Raw genomic sequence first — 16,680 nt, 5'->3', positions numbered from 1 at the left:
CTTTGGGAATCTTCCATCTAAATACTGATAATAAGAGAAAGATAAAATAGACCTATATTTAGAAAACTGATGCCCTGAGAGTGCTCATCATTCCATATTTCACTCCTGTTGATTAGGAAGCCACTGAGATATTCTCTAATTATCAACTGAAGTACATCTTGTACTTTACTGATGATTACAAGTACTGTATACTGTAGAAGAGCAATTTGTCTATCCATTTTAACGTTATTACTTCTAATGACTAGATAAACAATTTTGGAATAAAATGCTAGTTATTTATTTTTATTTATGCCTATGAAACTTATTTTTATGAAACATAAGCTAAAATGGCTACTTTTCAAAGTGGGACTGCTGCAAATAAGACAAAGGAGAGTAAAAAAATTAATACAGGAGAAAGGGAAATAGAAAAAAAGGGGGGGCAACAGACTAAGGAAGTTATGAAGAAAAGTAAAATAAAAATAAAATATTCTTGAGAATCCATTTAATGTTAGTTGTACACCACTGTTATTTACATTAATATATGAGAGAGAAAAGCAATTTCTTTAACCCAAGTGCAGAGGACTTCACCAATACAACTCATGGTTTTAAAAAAGTAATTTTCATGTAGGTCTCAGCAGGAAACTACCTGAAATACTGAATTAGCCACTCTTCCTACAGTAGGATCTGCATGTAATTTTAAAGGAAACCATGGAGGTATCAACTTGCATTTGAATTTGATAAAAGTAAACTATAAACCAAAGAAATAATATAGCTGAACGAATAGATCTTTTTAATATATTCTTCTGATTTCCTGCCATTAAAAAAAAATAATTTTATTGATGTCTGATCTTTTCAGAATAAATTATATAGCTCTTTTACTTTAATTAGAGTAAGTAACCCAATGTTTTGCCAGTCAAATGTGCAAATTGTAATAGTTTCTTCACAAGTTTTACTAATGCTTCCCTTATTTCAGGTATTTTTCAAGTTTTTAGTTTCTACCATTTCATTTTTTTTTTTCATTAATACAGTTGCTCTTTCTCACTGGTTTCCCTTCATACTGACTCAAATGAACCTTTCCAAATATTCCTTTTAAGTTTTCCTTTTCTGTTTAATTTCTCTGCTTTGACTACAGGGGCTATTAATTAACAAAATGATATTTGCTTATTGGTTTTATTGACTTATAGTGAAAGGCAAAATAGAAATCCTGAAAGCATAATTAAACTGACATGAGCTTTATTTTTTATTGGTTTATATCCCAACTTTATTTTTATAAATAACTCAAGGTGGTGAACTGGCCCAAAGCCTTCATGTCTAAGAGAAGACTATTCAGTCTTCTGATTTGTAACCTGGTTATTCTCACATATTAAACACAGTACTAGTTCATACTTAACTATGGTAGGAGTTTTCCCATGGATGGATCATATTTCCCCTATGATAACTACCTACTGTAACGCAGTTTGTTGTGACATATAGATGTATTACCCCCTACCCTGGATATTCAGTACTGTTGGGTGAAATGTCAATACTGATGCAAAGTTCATATATTCTTTTTATGGATAAAGACACAATCATGCCTTCATGCATTATAGACCATGCATTATAGACACCATGTTACGCGCAAAGACAGCTGGGTGACTTTAGTGCAGACAATTCTTCTCAGCCTAGAAAGGAGACAATTGCAATCTACTTTTTAAAAAATTTGCAAAGATAATTACAATGACATGGCCAGAAAGTCACTAGGAGGGAAGATTGACTTAAAGACAAAAACTAAAGAAAACAAAAAATGCATATAGCTGCTTCAATTGAATTTTAAATGTATAATAATGATGATGATGATAATAATAATAATAATAATAATTTCGCAGAGTGAAAGAGACTGCCAGCCTTAAAAAACATAAGCAAGAAATGACTTGTCCCACTAATGGAAGATATTAACTCTGCACTTGCAACTGTCAATGTAACTTCAATTGAAGAATTGAATCAGCTTGCCTACAGTACAGCTGTGATAGTAACTGAAGAACTAGAATTACTGCAACAGAAACCAATCGGAAAACCAACTGGAAAACCAAAATGGAAAATCCGACTAGAACTGAAAATCAAAAGCTTGAGATCAGATGCAAGTAACTTGAAGAACATTAAAGAGCAGAACTGAACAATCAGAAGATCAAAGACTATTTGACAAAAAAGTACTGGCTTAGTACAAGAAAGATCGAGGAAGCTCTGGAAATTGTAAAGCAGCAGATAACAGCGACAGTCAGGAAAATTGAGCGATGTGAACCTAGGATCACCCAGTACAGGCAGAATCAAACATTTCAATCCAACCAGAGGCAGTTCTACCAAAACCTGCATCAGAAAACAGATAAGAAAATTGAAAAGCCAGAGGTGAAAATAACAACAAAGTTCTGGAAAGATCTCTGGGAGGTCAGAAAGGACTATAGCAAAACTGCTGGGTGGATAAAGGAGTTTGAGAAAAAATTCTCAAAGCGCAATATGCAGCAGCTGGAAATAACACCTGAAATGATCGCAAAAACAGTGAAGAAAGTAAATAACTGGACATCCCCTGGCACTGATCAGGTGCATGGTTTTCGGCTGAAATACCTGACCAGCCTGCATGGAAAAATGGCCGAATTGTTCAATAAAATGCTGCAGACAGGAAATATCAGTGAATGGCTTACAACTGGCAGAACATATTTAATAAAAAAAGATGCAGTGAAAGGAGCCATACCAGGAAATTACAGGCCAATAACATGTTTGCCGACCATGCTCAAACTGCTGACAGGTATCAAAGCTGACAGAATTCACAACTACCTAGAAGAAACTGACATTATGCCAGTGGAGCAAAAGGGCAATAAAAGACAAAGCAGAGGTACGAAAGACCAGCTCCTAATTGATAAAATGATTTCGGAGAACTGTAAGAACAGGAAAACAAGCCTATACATGACCTGGATTGACTATTTTCTCCTATTTTGGCAACTTGTTATTTCCATGCCCATAAATCTGATATTCTTGTTTCTTCTGTCAATAGCCTTCAATAATTCTTGTTGCTTTGTAGGAATACATTTTTGCTAATCTCTGCAACACTAGGTTATAACAGCACTTTGTAAGATTTATACACTCGGTTATATGTAGTCATAGCTTTTTGTAAAAAGGTCACCTTCTATACTTCTTCCATACTGTGAAAGGTAGTGTAGGATAACTGAGTTCCATACTTCTACTTTTATGAAATTAATCAGAATTATTGTTGGGCAAACCCAACGAAGTTCGGGTTTGGCGGACTCACCCGAACTTTGCCGTGAAGTTCGGGTGAGTTTGCAGAACCTGAAACCGAACAGCAGCAGTGCCGCTACAGCGTTCTTTTCCATAAAAATAAACAAGGAGGTGGGGAATTCCCCTTTTGCTTCCTTTTATTTTTACGGAAAAGGATGCCGCAGTGGCGCTGCAAGCAAAATGAGGTAGGGAATCCCATGATGGGATTCCGGGGGCAGGGCTTCCTTCCCGTTTCGGCCAGCCAGGAAGGAGTCTCTCTGATGTCAAAGCCCCGCCCCCGGAATCCCATCGTAGGATTCCCCACCTCTTTTTGCTTGCAGCGCTGCAAGCAAAAGGAGGTGGGGAATCCCACAATGGGATTCCCCACTCTCCTCCCGGGCGGCGGTGCTTTGTGGTGTTTGAGCGAACGCCAAACGCCAAACCTGAACTTTTAAAAGAGTTTGGGTTCAGGTTCGGCATGCCAAACTTTGCAAGTTCAGTTCGCCCAACACTAATCAGAATATTTCTCTCTAGTCAGGGCAGTTTCATCTGAATTGGTTAATACTTTCATTATTTAAGTGTCTTTATATAACTTTTTATGTTTATCTTTCTGATTAGTCACCTTGAATGACTAACTAGAATCTGTCAGTAAGCAGAGATAATATTGAAATTGTTATTGCTGTTGTTGAAAAAATATTAACTGGGTTTTGGTTTTAAACAGTGAAAATTTAAAAAGATGTTTTAATTTAATGTAATTAAATTGTAATTATATTTTTCACAGATGTGGGAAGAAGCCATTGTCTTGGGCAAAGAGCTTGCAGAACAATATGAAAATGAAATGTTTGATTATGAACAACTTAGTGACGTACTGGTAGGTTTGTCTTTAACTCACTGTAAATGACTCTTGTCACAATACTTAACATAAGTATCTCAGTATTAATTACAAAGCAAATTCACATAGGGCTATGGTGATATCTGAACACAGCATATTTCACAACATATTAAAAAGTAATTCCAAAAAAGTAATTGGAATTAGAAATATGACTTTTAACAAAGCGTATTTACTACCAGTTTTAGAGTTTAGGTAGTCATTGCACAATAATCAGGATCGTAATTTTTGTTACTAAGCAGAAATAATAAAACTCAGTATTGTATGATCAAATCATCTAGCAATAACAATTCTAAACAATTCTGGTTGCTGTTGTTAAGCAAGAATCTTTTGTGTTATTAAGTGAGGATGACTTCAGTAGTGGTCTCTGCGTGTTTTAAGAACAGAGTTTACCACATAGTTATACTGAAATGTTTATTACTAAACAATTAGCTTGTGAAACTTTGTACACAGAAAGGTTTAGCAAATTTCTTTGCATATATTTTCAGATGGGTATGTAATTATGGTCTCTCTTGTTCTTTGCGTATACTAAATTGTGATATACCTTCAAGTACCTCCTATTGCTGGAGAGACGGAGTAACGACACGGACACAAGAGCTGGATTTAAATTGGGTCATTTTTATTAACATAAATTTGCATAATTTATTCAATACTTTGCATAAATTAGCATAATCAACTATGACCCGGAAATGGACCTGCAGGGTCAAACAAATACTTCCGGGGTGGAAATGACGTTATGCCAAAAACATTCCTGGGCAACTCATGGGCGTATCTCGATGCAAGTCCAGGTGAGGGCCAGGCCGTCACCTGCGACCCTGCCATGCTGTGCATGAGGGGGGTCCCACCGGCTAACCCGAATCCGGGAATTAAAGGTGCAGGACCCAAAGACAGGTTCCCCCCAGCTGCTCAGGCAGAAACTCCCTCCATGAGCTTGCGGAGAACCTGTCAATCATCCCCAAAGATGCCCAAGGGAGAACGCGCGGTTGCTAAACCACCCCAGTTTTCCGCCCCTAACCTGCTTACCCAAATGACCAAAGGTAAGCCAATTAACCTAATAAAATGCAAGCACCCCCTAACCGCACATCCATCACCTCAGTGTGGAATGGGCGAAAAAACAGCTCGGCTAAGAGGCAGAACTGCAAAAAATTCCCATTCGGCCCCCTAAGGGCGACCCCTAAGCACACTGCAAAATAGTGGAGGGCGGGCGGGTGTCTGCTCGAGGCTCTGCAGTCCGGGCGAAAAGGGAGAGCCCCGGGCCTGCTCGCCCTTATATAGGGCCAGCAGGCCCCGCCCGGACCAATCAGGAGCCTGGCCAATCAGGCCTGACCTCCCGAGCGAAGTCTCGCGTCGCGAGACTTCGCCCGGGATCCAAGATGGCGGCCGCCATGAGGGACCGTGTCTCCCGGTCCCTCCAGCAAAGCCTGCCGCCGGGTAAGTCCGGCGCTGTCATTGCTGGAGAGACGGAGTAACGACACGGACACAAGAGCTGGATTTAAATTGGGTCATTTTTATTAACATAAATTTGCATAATTTATTCAATACTTTGCATAAATTAGCATAATCAACTATGACCCGGAAATGGACCTGCAGGGTCAAACAAATACTTCCGGGGCGGAAATGACGTTATGCCAAAAACATTCCTGGGCAACTCATGGGCGTATCTCGATGCAAGTCCAGGTGAGGGCCAGGCCGTCACCTGCGACCCTGCCATGCTGTGCATGAGGGGGGTCCCACCGGCTAACCCGAATCCGGGAATTAAAGGTGCAGGGCCCAAAGACAGGTTCCCCCCAGCTGCTCAGGCAGAAACTCCCTCCATGAGCTTGCGGAGAACCTGTCAATCATCCCCAAAGATGCCCAAGGGAGAACGCGCGGTTGCTAAACCACCCCAGTTTTCCGCCCCTAACCTGCCACAGGAGTGGGGATCAGATCTCTATCTTGGCCCCCCGACTCCCCCCTCTAGCTGCACCAGCTCACGCAGAGACCGCTGCAGGTCCTGTAAGAAAATGGCGTTCCCCTGCTCAGACAGGTGAACGCCATCGGCCCGGTAAAGCCATGGCCGGTCTATTGTGATAAGGGGATGGGGCACTACAACCCCACCTAGTTCCCTAATTGTTTTACCCATAGCCCTATTCACCCGTCGCCTAGCCCGGTGAATGGCCCTAAGGGAAGAGGAGTCCCTCCACACAAGCCTAGGTAATATTTCTGACCACACCACTTGCGTGGTGGGCCATACCTCACGAAGCCTTCGAAGGTCTTCGCGTGCCTGAATGATCAGCGCCAGGCCTCCCAGTATGCACAGGTCATTGCCACCTAAATGCAATACCAGCCACCTGGGTGCGGCCACAGGACGCTGCCCACCCAAACCCACTTGGGCACGACTCCAGGAGCCGCCCCCCATACTGCCGGGTGCAGCCACAGAATGCTGACCGCCCAGCAACGCCGGTAGGAGACCCTCCCACCGCATACCTCTCCGGCCCATCCAGGCAACCCTGACCCACTGCCCCAGGGACAGCTGGGTCCCGATGGCGCTCCTGGCTGCCGAGCAGCCGGCCCAAAAAATCATGCTGTGGCCACACAGCAGCGCCGTCGGTTTCATGTTAGCCTGGGGACCTGCAAGAGGACACACACACACACAGAGGTTACCTAGCCTAAGCCCTGCCTAGGATCCTCAGCGGGCCTAACATAACCCAAATATGCCGCTGACCGCCAGCGGCCGATCTCCCGAATCCGATGGGCCGGGAAACCAGAAAGTGCCGCGCTAGTGGCGGCGCCGATACGGAACGAATGCGTTCCGTAACCGGAGGGATCCATGCCCACCTGGGCCATTGCCCTGGATACTAGCACCCAAAATTGGAAACGGGTCAGAGGGGTCCCATCCCCATGTCTAAACAGGTACCCCGGACCTGACCCCCGCATACCACAATAAAGCTGTAGGGCGGCCACCGGACACACCGACTGGTCGGTGGCCGCACTAAGTTGGATAGTAACCCCTCTGTGCAGCTGATCTGTCTTAGACCGCCTTACTACAAGGGACACCCCCCCCTTGTCTAAAGGCCAGATCAGCATACTGGAAGGCTCGGAGCGAAATGTCAGCCTGAGATGAAGCCATGGCCTCGCTGACCCTAAGGGCCCCAAAAAACATGACGCAAGTCGCTGCCCTAAAAAGACGGGCCTCATACAATGAGGAACACAGACTGCCAAAAACCACGTTGATTAAAGACAGCTGCTCCACCATCAGAGCCTGACGAGTGTCACCAGGGGCCCCCGCTTGCTCCCTAAGCCAGCCTTCCAGCATCTTCCGGATGCGAAAGTCACCCGAAAGATCAGCAAACCCCCCCGCCTCGGACAGAAAGGCGAGGCCGGCTAACCGTGACCGGATCGTCCTAACTGACAGGCCACGCTGCCTAAGCTGGACGCAAAACTCGGCCAAGTGCTCTACAGGGACAGGCCAACTAAGCTGGTAACCCCTGCCCTTCCTGAACTCCCCAAACTCCTTACCTGCACGCTGGTATGCCCTGAGGGTGCCGGGCGCTACAGACAAGGAGATTGCCCGGGATGCCTCGTCTCTCCACCACTCTGGATCCCCCCCAGACTCCAGAGGTGGCTGGGGAACGCTTCTGGCAACTCTCGGGCCCACGGGGCCAGGGTCCGAAACCTGGACAACTGACCACGGGACAAGGCATCAGCGACCCCGTTCTCCAACCCGGGGACATGCTTAGCCAAAAACAATGCGTTTAGAGACAAGGACCTGTGCACAAAATGGCGGACAAGCCGCATGACCCTGTCGCTCTTTGAGGACAGGGCATTCACCACATGGACAACCGCTAGGTTGTCACACCAAAAGTGCACGGTCTTGTCCCTAAACTGCTCCCCCCAAAGCTCTAAGGCCACTATTAAGGGGAAGAGCTCCAAGAACGTCAGGTCCTTAACCAACGAAGAGGCACTCCATTCCGGAGGCCATGCCGACCAGCACCACTGGTCACCTAACACTACCCCGAAACCACAAGTCCCCGCAGCATCAGAGCAGAGCTGCAACTCAGCTTCCAAAAGAAGCTCGTGCCGCCAGAAAGACAGACCATTAAACCTGACCAAGAAATCTCGCCACACACCGAGGTCAGCCCTGAACCCCAGCGCAGAGGCGGGTACGATGATGGGGCAAACGGAGCCCCTTCATCGCATCATACAACCTCCTGGAAAAAGCCCTACCAGGAACAACTACCCGACAGGCAAAATTAAGAATGCCTGCCAATTCCTGAAGCTGCCGTAGGGTAACCTTCCGGCAGCCCAGTACCTCATCAAGCTTCCGTTTAATCTTGACCAACTTCTCTAGGGGCAATCTGGAAGATTGCTCCTCTGAGTCCAATTCAATACCCAGAAAGGTAATCCTGGTAGCGGGGCCTTCGGTCTTCTCAGAGGCTAAAGGCACCCCCAATTGAGCACAAAGGGCTTCGAAGCCCCGCATCAGAGCAAAACATTGCTCCGAATGCGCAGGCCCCGCCAACAGGAAATCATCAAGGTAGTGAACGACAGTACCCAGACCACTTTGCCTCCTGAGCGCCCACTCCAAAAAGGTGCTAAAACTCTCGAAAAGAGAGCACGAGACAGAGCAACCCATGGGCAAGGCTCTGTCCACGTAATAACCCCCTTCGAAATGGAAGCCCAACAGCTCAAAGTCGTCTGGGTGTATGGGGAGGAGCCGGAATGCCGACTTAATGTCGCATTTACCCATAAGGGCTCCCACCCCACACTCCCTAACCATAGTCACGGCTGCATCAAAGGATGCATACCGGACTGAACACAGCTCGTCAGGAATGAAATCATTCACTGACTCCCCTTTTGGAAAAGACAAATGGTGAATCAACCTAAATTCACCACTCGCCTTTTTGGGGACCACACCTAAGGGAGACACACGAAGATTCGGGAAGGGCAGTTCCGGGAAGGGCCCGAGGACCCTGCCCTCGGCCACCTCCTTCCGAATCTTCTCCCTAACAATGTCTTCATGACCAACAACCGACCTAAGGTTGTCAGACAGGAAGGCCTTCCTAACGCCCATGTAAGGGATCCGAAACCCCTCTGAGAAGCCTAGCCAGAGAGCGTCCGCTCTCAGGCGAGGGTGGTAGTCACCCAACCAACCCTCAAGCACTCGCAACTTAATTGGGCTGGGCCCCTTTTCCCCCAACAGGTGGGGGAGGCTTTGGGGGACCCCCGCCCTTCTTTTCAGCCCCCTTCTTGGGGCGGGGGCACACGACTGCGGAATGGTTCCCCCCACAACTCCCGCAGGCGTGACGAAACCTGCAAATGGGACGAAAACACGCCCCCTTTGCAGCGAACTCGTGGCACACCAAAGAGGCCCCTCTCCCAACGACGCCCGCCACGGCCTTGGCCGGCGCGGGCGTCGCGGGCTCCTCTTCCATAAAGTGACCGCTATCAGTCCTATCGCAGCCCTCCTTCCCCGACATATGCGTGGCCTGGAACCAAAGGTTCGGAACCACCATATCTCAGGGCAAGTAGGGGTCATGGGCAATACGCATCCTGAACCCCTTATCGTAATGCCTCCATATTGTTCCCCCATATTCAAAGTGGGCCCTCGCAATGAGGTCGATATATTTCAGCAAGGCAGCGGCCCTACCCGGCTGCCTCTGAATTACTACCGACGCAAAGGTCAGAAAAGCGTACAGCCAAAAACTGAAACACTTTGTTACCTTTGTTTTCTTAACCTTCTCCCCAGGGACCACCTCCTTGTCCTGTTTAGGGACCTCCCTGTTTAAAATGGAGAAAAGGTCGACATACTCCCCCCGCCATATTGCCTCCTTCACCGACGGGTGAAGATGGTAACCTAAAGGCGTCGCAGGCAACCCACAAGGGATGGCCCCTGGCTTGATGCTGGCGAACGGGTCCCACACCGTGGTGGCCCCCGATCCCAGCACACCAAGCCCAGATGGATACACAAAAGGGGGCGGTGGCATAATGGCCGACTGAGGAGGGATCCAACCCCCCACCCCCGCCCCAGGTGGGAAAGATACCCCCGGGGCCCCTACTGGCGGAGCCGGCGGGGACCAGACCTGTCCACAGGTGCCCGCAGCAGCCCCCATGAAGCTGGTGCCACTCCCCAATGCGGGCGGGATGAACCCGGGACCCTGCACGGGAAGGAGCGGTGAAGTGCCTACGTGTGGTGCGACCTCACCTGCCCCATAAGGGGTAGAAGCCATCCACGGGGGACCCATCCTTGTTGGTCCCTGCAACGATGACCACTGCCCCGACTGGGCCACCTGCCCCGCCGGGGCCATCTGCACGGTGTGTGCCAGCTGCGTGGTGTGGGCCGTCTGCATGTTGTGGGCCACTTGCCCCTCTGGGGATGACTCCTCTTCGGGGTCGGCACCCCAGGCTGCGGCAGCGGTCATGGGAAGCCCCTCCGGGCCAGCACCCGACCGCCACCGCTCCAGGTCATCGAGCCGCTCCAGGACCCTGGCCCAAGAAAGAGAAGGGGAAACCTCGGGTTGAGGGACCGTGGGCATAAAACCCCCCCCCCACCACCGGGACCACCACCGGGGGCCCATCTGCCGCAGCCCGAGCCCGGGCAGACGGCCTGGCAGCCCTCCTAGGCCGCACCACTGGTTGGGCCGGGAGGGCCTGAGCTGGCCGCTTTTTTGGGGCCATTAACCCTGACTTCACTGTTGTTTAACAAGGAAGGGGAAAGGGTGTGAACAACCCCCCCCAAAGGACCGTGCACTCACAAGGCAAGGCCTACTAAAAAGGAGGCCTCCGAAGTGCAACCCCCCAGGAGGCAAACCACGACCCCTCCATACGGTGGCAGGAAGGCCCCACCACCAGGCCTTTTATATACAAGGCCTCAATCCACCCAGGCAACCCCCGCGAACGCGCAAGGCCACCAAAAGGCAGCACCACCACCACCCCCAATGGGCACAATGGGGCTCCAAACCGGAGCGGAGCCCAGCCGATGCTGGCTCCGCTGTGAAAGAAGGCTTTTCGCAATGTAGCAGGCCACAAAATGGCGCCTCGCACGAGGCTGTCCACAAAATGGCGGCCGCGAGCAGACTACCAAATGTCTGCTCGAGGCTCTGCAGTCCGGGCGAAAAGGGAGAGCCCCGGGCCTGCTCGCCCTTATATAGGGCCAGCAGGCCCCGCCCGGACCAATCAGGAGCCTGGCCAATCAGGCCTGACCTCCCGAGCGAAGTCTCGCGTCGCGAGACTTCGCCCGGGATCCAAGATGGCGGCCGCCATGAGGGACCGTGTCTCCCGGTCCCTCCAGCAAAGCCTGCCGCCGGGTAAGTCCGGCGCTGTCATTCTCTTATAGTATTTCTATATAGTGTTAAGTAAAAGTTGGTGTAAAAGAATATTACGATACTGTATCTGAATTGTACTAAGCAGCAAACTAGAACCAGAAATGTATTCCTAACATAATTATAGTCTAAAAATGCAAAACATCTTAGCTACCTCAAAGTTATGTCTGATAAAAAGTAAAGATACATTTTTATTCAAATTATAAAGCCCCCAAATCCTATATCATTAAACATGTTGGGCTTGAATAGTAAGGACACACACACACACACTGCACCTATACCCTTACACTGCTCTCTTCCCACCAAAAGGAGGAGGAGGAGGAGAGGGGATATAAATTTGATGAAGTAAGTTTAAATTAAAGTTTCCAATTCATCCCATTGTTTATACAATGACAGTTGCCCATACAAATGCATGTGTATAAAATACTCTCTAGAATCCCTTGGGATCAAGGCAGTCAACATCTTATGGCAGAATGAACTATTGAAAAGCAACCTATGAAGTGGTAAAACAGTATCAGATGCTGGATTAAGTGTACTATAAATAAGAAATGTATAAACATAATGCTTTGGGGCCTCTTGATGCAGAACTTTCCAATCAATTCTTGTAGCGTCAGTGTTACCACAGAGGAAACAGACATGTTTCACATCTAAGAATTGAGTATAAGGGAAGAATATTCTTGAACATAGTACTGGATATTAGAAAAGATACATTAGAAAAGAAAAGCAGCATTATGACTAAGGGGCACTACCAGTAATTGGATTTGTTATTATGTATTGTTTTCACCTTGTTGTGAGCCGCCCCGAGTTTGCGGAGAGGGGCGGCATATAAATCTAATGAATCTAATCTAATCTCCTAAGGGAATGGTCAAGAATGCAGTTCCGGTAGCAAAATTTGGAGCTCCACCCCAGAGCACCCAATTTGCACTGAAAGATGTTGAAACAAAATGCATAAGCCACGCCTACAGTGTGGTAGTAAAAATTTTGGTAGCCCATCACTGAGCTCTACTCTTAGTAGTAGTGCCAAGAGTAGAGTATTAGATTATTAAGAGTTGAGCATTTGGTTACTCTTTCTTGGTGCATTCAAAAGCATACAGTAGTATAATGAGGTAGAAGAAGTACTTCCAATAGTAGTTTAATTTATCTTCTCATTAAAAGTCTGCCCTGTTTGGCAAGATACTATTATATATTTGTTCCACCTGATTCAGCTATAAAAACTGCAATTTTTTCAGATTTTTTTCCTTTTAACTACAAACGCAAACATTTGCAAAAAAAACCTTTCACCACAATCCATAAATAAAACAAATTAAGAGAAATTGATCTTCTCTTTTCCATTTATTGATTATATTTTGCACACAAAATAACTTACCTTGCTAATGTAGCATCCTATAGACCTAGGGTGAAATGCATTAAATGTTACTTATTTGTAGGTAGCTATGTTTGGGAAAGTTTATAAAGAAAAAGAAAATACAATCTCTAGAAAAATAATGTTCTAAAAGTTATATTTTTTTTAACACAGAAAAAACAAGCACAGTTCTATGAAAATATTGTGAAAGTAATAAGACCTAAGCCAGATTACTTTGCAGTTGGTTATTATGGACAAGGATTTCCAACATTTTTACGGGTAAGTTAAAAAAAAAAACCTTCTCTACTTTGATTTTGCTGCAGGCCAGAAAAATACATTATGTATTCTATACACTTTGAATGAAAGACAGTATTCCAAATGTTCATAAATCCATTTTATTGAGAATAAAATAGAGTGGAAGATACAGTGGGTGGTCATGGTAGAATAATGAATACTCATTTTGGTTTTCTTCTTGAATTTTGGCTAATCTTTTGATGCATTTTCAGATATTTTCTGATGCTCTAGAATTTAACTCTGTGCTTCCATCCCAGTTTATATAAGCTGAGTAAGTCATTCGCCAATGTTTTATTTCCCATGATTGAACTCTGGATGAAAATCCAAATGAATCATGAAGTCTACCTGTGTTTTACTAAAAAATATTGCTAGAAAATGATTCATATTTCCTTGCTGGCTTCACAGAGATAGATAAATGCTAATAATGTTGAATAACTAAATGCAGCTTGGGAGGTAGCAAAGCTATCCAAAATATTTGAATTTGAGTAAGGAGTAGAATGTAAAATAACAGTGCTATCCTAAGAAATGAGTCTTAGTAAGTAAATAAGTGCGTTATTTCTTTCTTTTAAGGTAGAAATATAATACAAATTGCATATGTGCTAAATGGAAATACAAATAAACTTAATTTATTAAGTTTATTAAACTCATTTAATAAAAAAGTATCAGAATTTTAAAAAGGTGAATGTTAAGTAAATATGTAGAAGTAGAAGCATATTCTTTTTTCAAGATCATTAAAAAGCTATTGATTTGTGTAGAATTTTCTTTTCTTTTGGTTTCTAGAAATGTTTACTTTTACAATGCAGAAGCAATCAAAGATATTCTCAATCATAAATTGTGTGCATTTGTATATTTAAGTGGAACTGTCAAAAACTTGAAATATATTATATCTATTTATAGAGCAAAGCTTTTATTTATCGAGGAAAAGAATATGAACGCCGTGAGGATTTTGAAGCAAGATTATTAACACAGTTTCCTAATGCAGAAAAAATGAAGACTACATCACCTCCTGGTGAAGATATTAAAAATTCTCCTGGCCAATGTATCCTTTAAAAGTTTTTATGGCTTTGATGTAATAAGAATGTTGACAACTTATGGTGTTCTTACCTTACCTACCTTCTCTTGAATAATGTGAGGTTTAGTCAAACTTGGGTGATCATGAAGTAAGCTAAAGAACTTTGGGTTTGGATCATACTTGAGTGATGCATCAAAAAGAAATCCCAGAAGTATAGATTAGAATGGAAATTGGATAAAAAACCAATGACCCACTGACTATTTCCTTTCCATATAGTGGTCAAGGAATCCTAAAGAGTTGAGCACAACTTGAGTGAATTATTTTTTTACCTTTACTCAGTTTGTGTGTGTGTGTGTGTGTGTGTGTGTGTGTGTGATAAATTAGGTATCCTAGCTGCATAATTTTAATTGGACATCACTGTAATTCTTAACATGTAACACAGCTATCCAGTGTTTTACAGTAAAGCCAAAACTCGACTTACCATCAAAATTTCACAAGCCTGTATCGGAGCAAATTTTAAGGTACAGACATTCGAAATGAGCAATTACTCTGAATAGCTTTCGTAGACTGCACTTGGTTAAATGTATTACCTGCTAAATGGCCTGAAGAATTGCATCTAAATTCATCAACATAAAAAGAAAGACAGTTTAAGGTGCAGCAAGAGATTATCCTTTTTCCATTTATCTCGGGGAAAAAATAATACTTTTGATTTCATGCTGCTCTGTCCCTCATTCTCTATTTTCATTTATTTTTTCAATATTGATAAAAAGTAATTTGTGCCTGGCTTTTTGTTAGTGCAATTTCTTCTACATTCATATACAAGGCCATATCCCTGATAAATCAGTACTTTCATTCAGTTGTTTTCGTATTTCTTAACCAAAATAAGGGATTTTTGCAACTCAAAATGACTTATGCTTCCTTTTAATTCCTTCTAGACAGTTTCCCATAAAATAATGAATGTGGTATACCACTAGTAACCAAAATGAAACATTTCCTGAGAAGTTATCATGGAGTATTTATATAAGGCACAGCTGTCAAACTCCTGGTTCGTGGGCCAGATGCGTCACCCACTGGCCACGCTCACACTCAGCTTAGCAAAGGGGGGGAAAGTCCTGATACGTCATGTGACACTACCCTGATGACGTGAGTTTGACACCCCTGATCTAAAGCCTTGGTATACCATTAAAAGAACATATCTTAATATTCTGAAAACTATGTTTAAAGCATTGTTATTTATTTGAAAAACTAATATGGCCGTATGCATTCTCAAAAGGATCAAAGGGGTGAAGTCATGTCATGTGTCACAATGTCATCACTAAGTTGATTTAAATTTCATATAGGCCACAGATGTCATGGTACAATTTGCCAAATAATTTGTAGTGAATACTGATAGTGTCAATGGCATTAAACTCTTGACAGCCTAGTCCACTCACACAAAAAAAGACTCTTGAAAAAGCTTTTCTAACCAGATTTATTAAAAGAGAAAAAGGATTTGATTACAGAAATCTCAACAACTGAATGCTTTTAGAACCCAATTTATAGGGAGTTCATTTTCATTCTCTTGTGGGGGGAACCTTTTTAAGGATGAACATATGAGCTACTTCTCAGTTTCCAGATAATAGAATAATGAATATATGTTTTTCAGTCTGCCATATTCTTTCCCATACTCTGAAAATAAGAATCCTCTCTCTCAGGTCTCAGTTGAGAGAGTCCTAATGCAGAATTTCCATTCAACCGTTACCTGACATAGTGGCCCTAGACTGATCACTATCTCGTAATATAGCTTTAGGAGAGAAAAATGACTCCAAGTTTTGCTTTTTAATTTTCCTGCATAAGCCTGCAGTACTGGGTAGTTGTGATACTGCAGAGCCAGAAAACTTTGCTATACATAGATTAAAATTTAATTATGAAAAATAAGCAACATATTTATTTCTTATCAGAACCTGGCACTCAAACTTTTGGCGGAACTTTGGGATGCCTAGTGGTGGATTTCAATTTTTTTTACTACCTGTTTTGTGGGTATGGCTTGATGGGTGTGGTAGGGCAAGGATACTGTAAAAACTTCATTACCACCCTACTCCAGGGGAAGGTTACTGCAAAATCTCCATTACCTCCCAATCAGCTGGGACTTGGGAGGCAGAGAATAGAAGGGGGCAGGGCCAGTCAGAGATGATATTTAACGGTTCTCAAAATTTCTGCTACTGGTTCTCCAGAACTAATCAGAAACTGCTGAAACCCACCTCTGGGGACGACCCAATTCTGTTTAGGATTGTGATATTGCAGTTTGAAAATCCAAATTTTAGGCTACTAGGATACATATATACTCCCCTATAAAACTTAATTCTTAGGTATTGTGACCATATGAGAATATAAATGCAATTATATGTTTTTCTCTTTCTAGTTTCTATAGGGTAAATGAGGTACAGCGGTTTGAGTATTCAAGACCCATTCGAAAAGGAGAGAAAAATCCAGACAATGAATTTGCGGTAATTTTAACATGTTATACACTTTCCTTAATGTCTTTTAAATATGCTTGTATAATATGTAAGAGAAAGCATAATAGGCTTTCTGTAAATCTTTACACTTTGTATGAATATGTGACACTTAGTTTCTTGTG

At 44.1% G+C, this 16,680-nt stretch overlaps 1 protein-coding gene across 4 annotated transcripts in view; it reads left to right on the top strand.

The window, feature by feature from the left end:
* DOCK1 (dedicator of cytokinesis 1) overlaps nucleotides 1-16,680 on the top strand; it is a 466,948-nt gene that overhangs the window by 373,417 nt on the left and 76,851 nt on the right. For all 4 annotated transcript variants that reach the window (XM_070752482.1, XM_070752481.1, XM_070752480.1 and 1 more), the window contains exons 39-43: nucleotides 4,007-4,096; nucleotides 12,932-13,036; nucleotides 13,949-14,090; nucleotides 14,506-14,584; nucleotides 16,465-16,549. In XM_070752482.1, the coding sequence (XP_070608583.1) occupies nucleotides 4,007-4,096; nucleotides 12,932-13,036; nucleotides 13,949-14,090; nucleotides 14,506-14,584; nucleotides 16,465-16,549 (501 nt within the window). The remainder of the gene's footprint in view (nucleotides 1-4,006; nucleotides 4,097-12,931; nucleotides 13,037-13,948; nucleotides 14,091-14,505; nucleotides 14,585-16,464; nucleotides 16,550-16,680) is intronic.

This window comes from Erythrolamprus reginae, chromosome 5 (assembly GCF_031021105.1).
Source record: "Erythrolamprus reginae isolate rEryReg1 chromosome 5, rEryReg1.hap1, whole genome shotgun sequence".
Classification (NCBI taxonomy): domain Eukaryota; kingdom Metazoa; phylum Chordata; class Lepidosauria; order Squamata; family Dipsadidae; genus Erythrolamprus; species Erythrolamprus reginae.
Note: the sequence above shows the minus strand (reverse complement) of the source record. Positions and strands in the feature narration are given on the sequence as shown.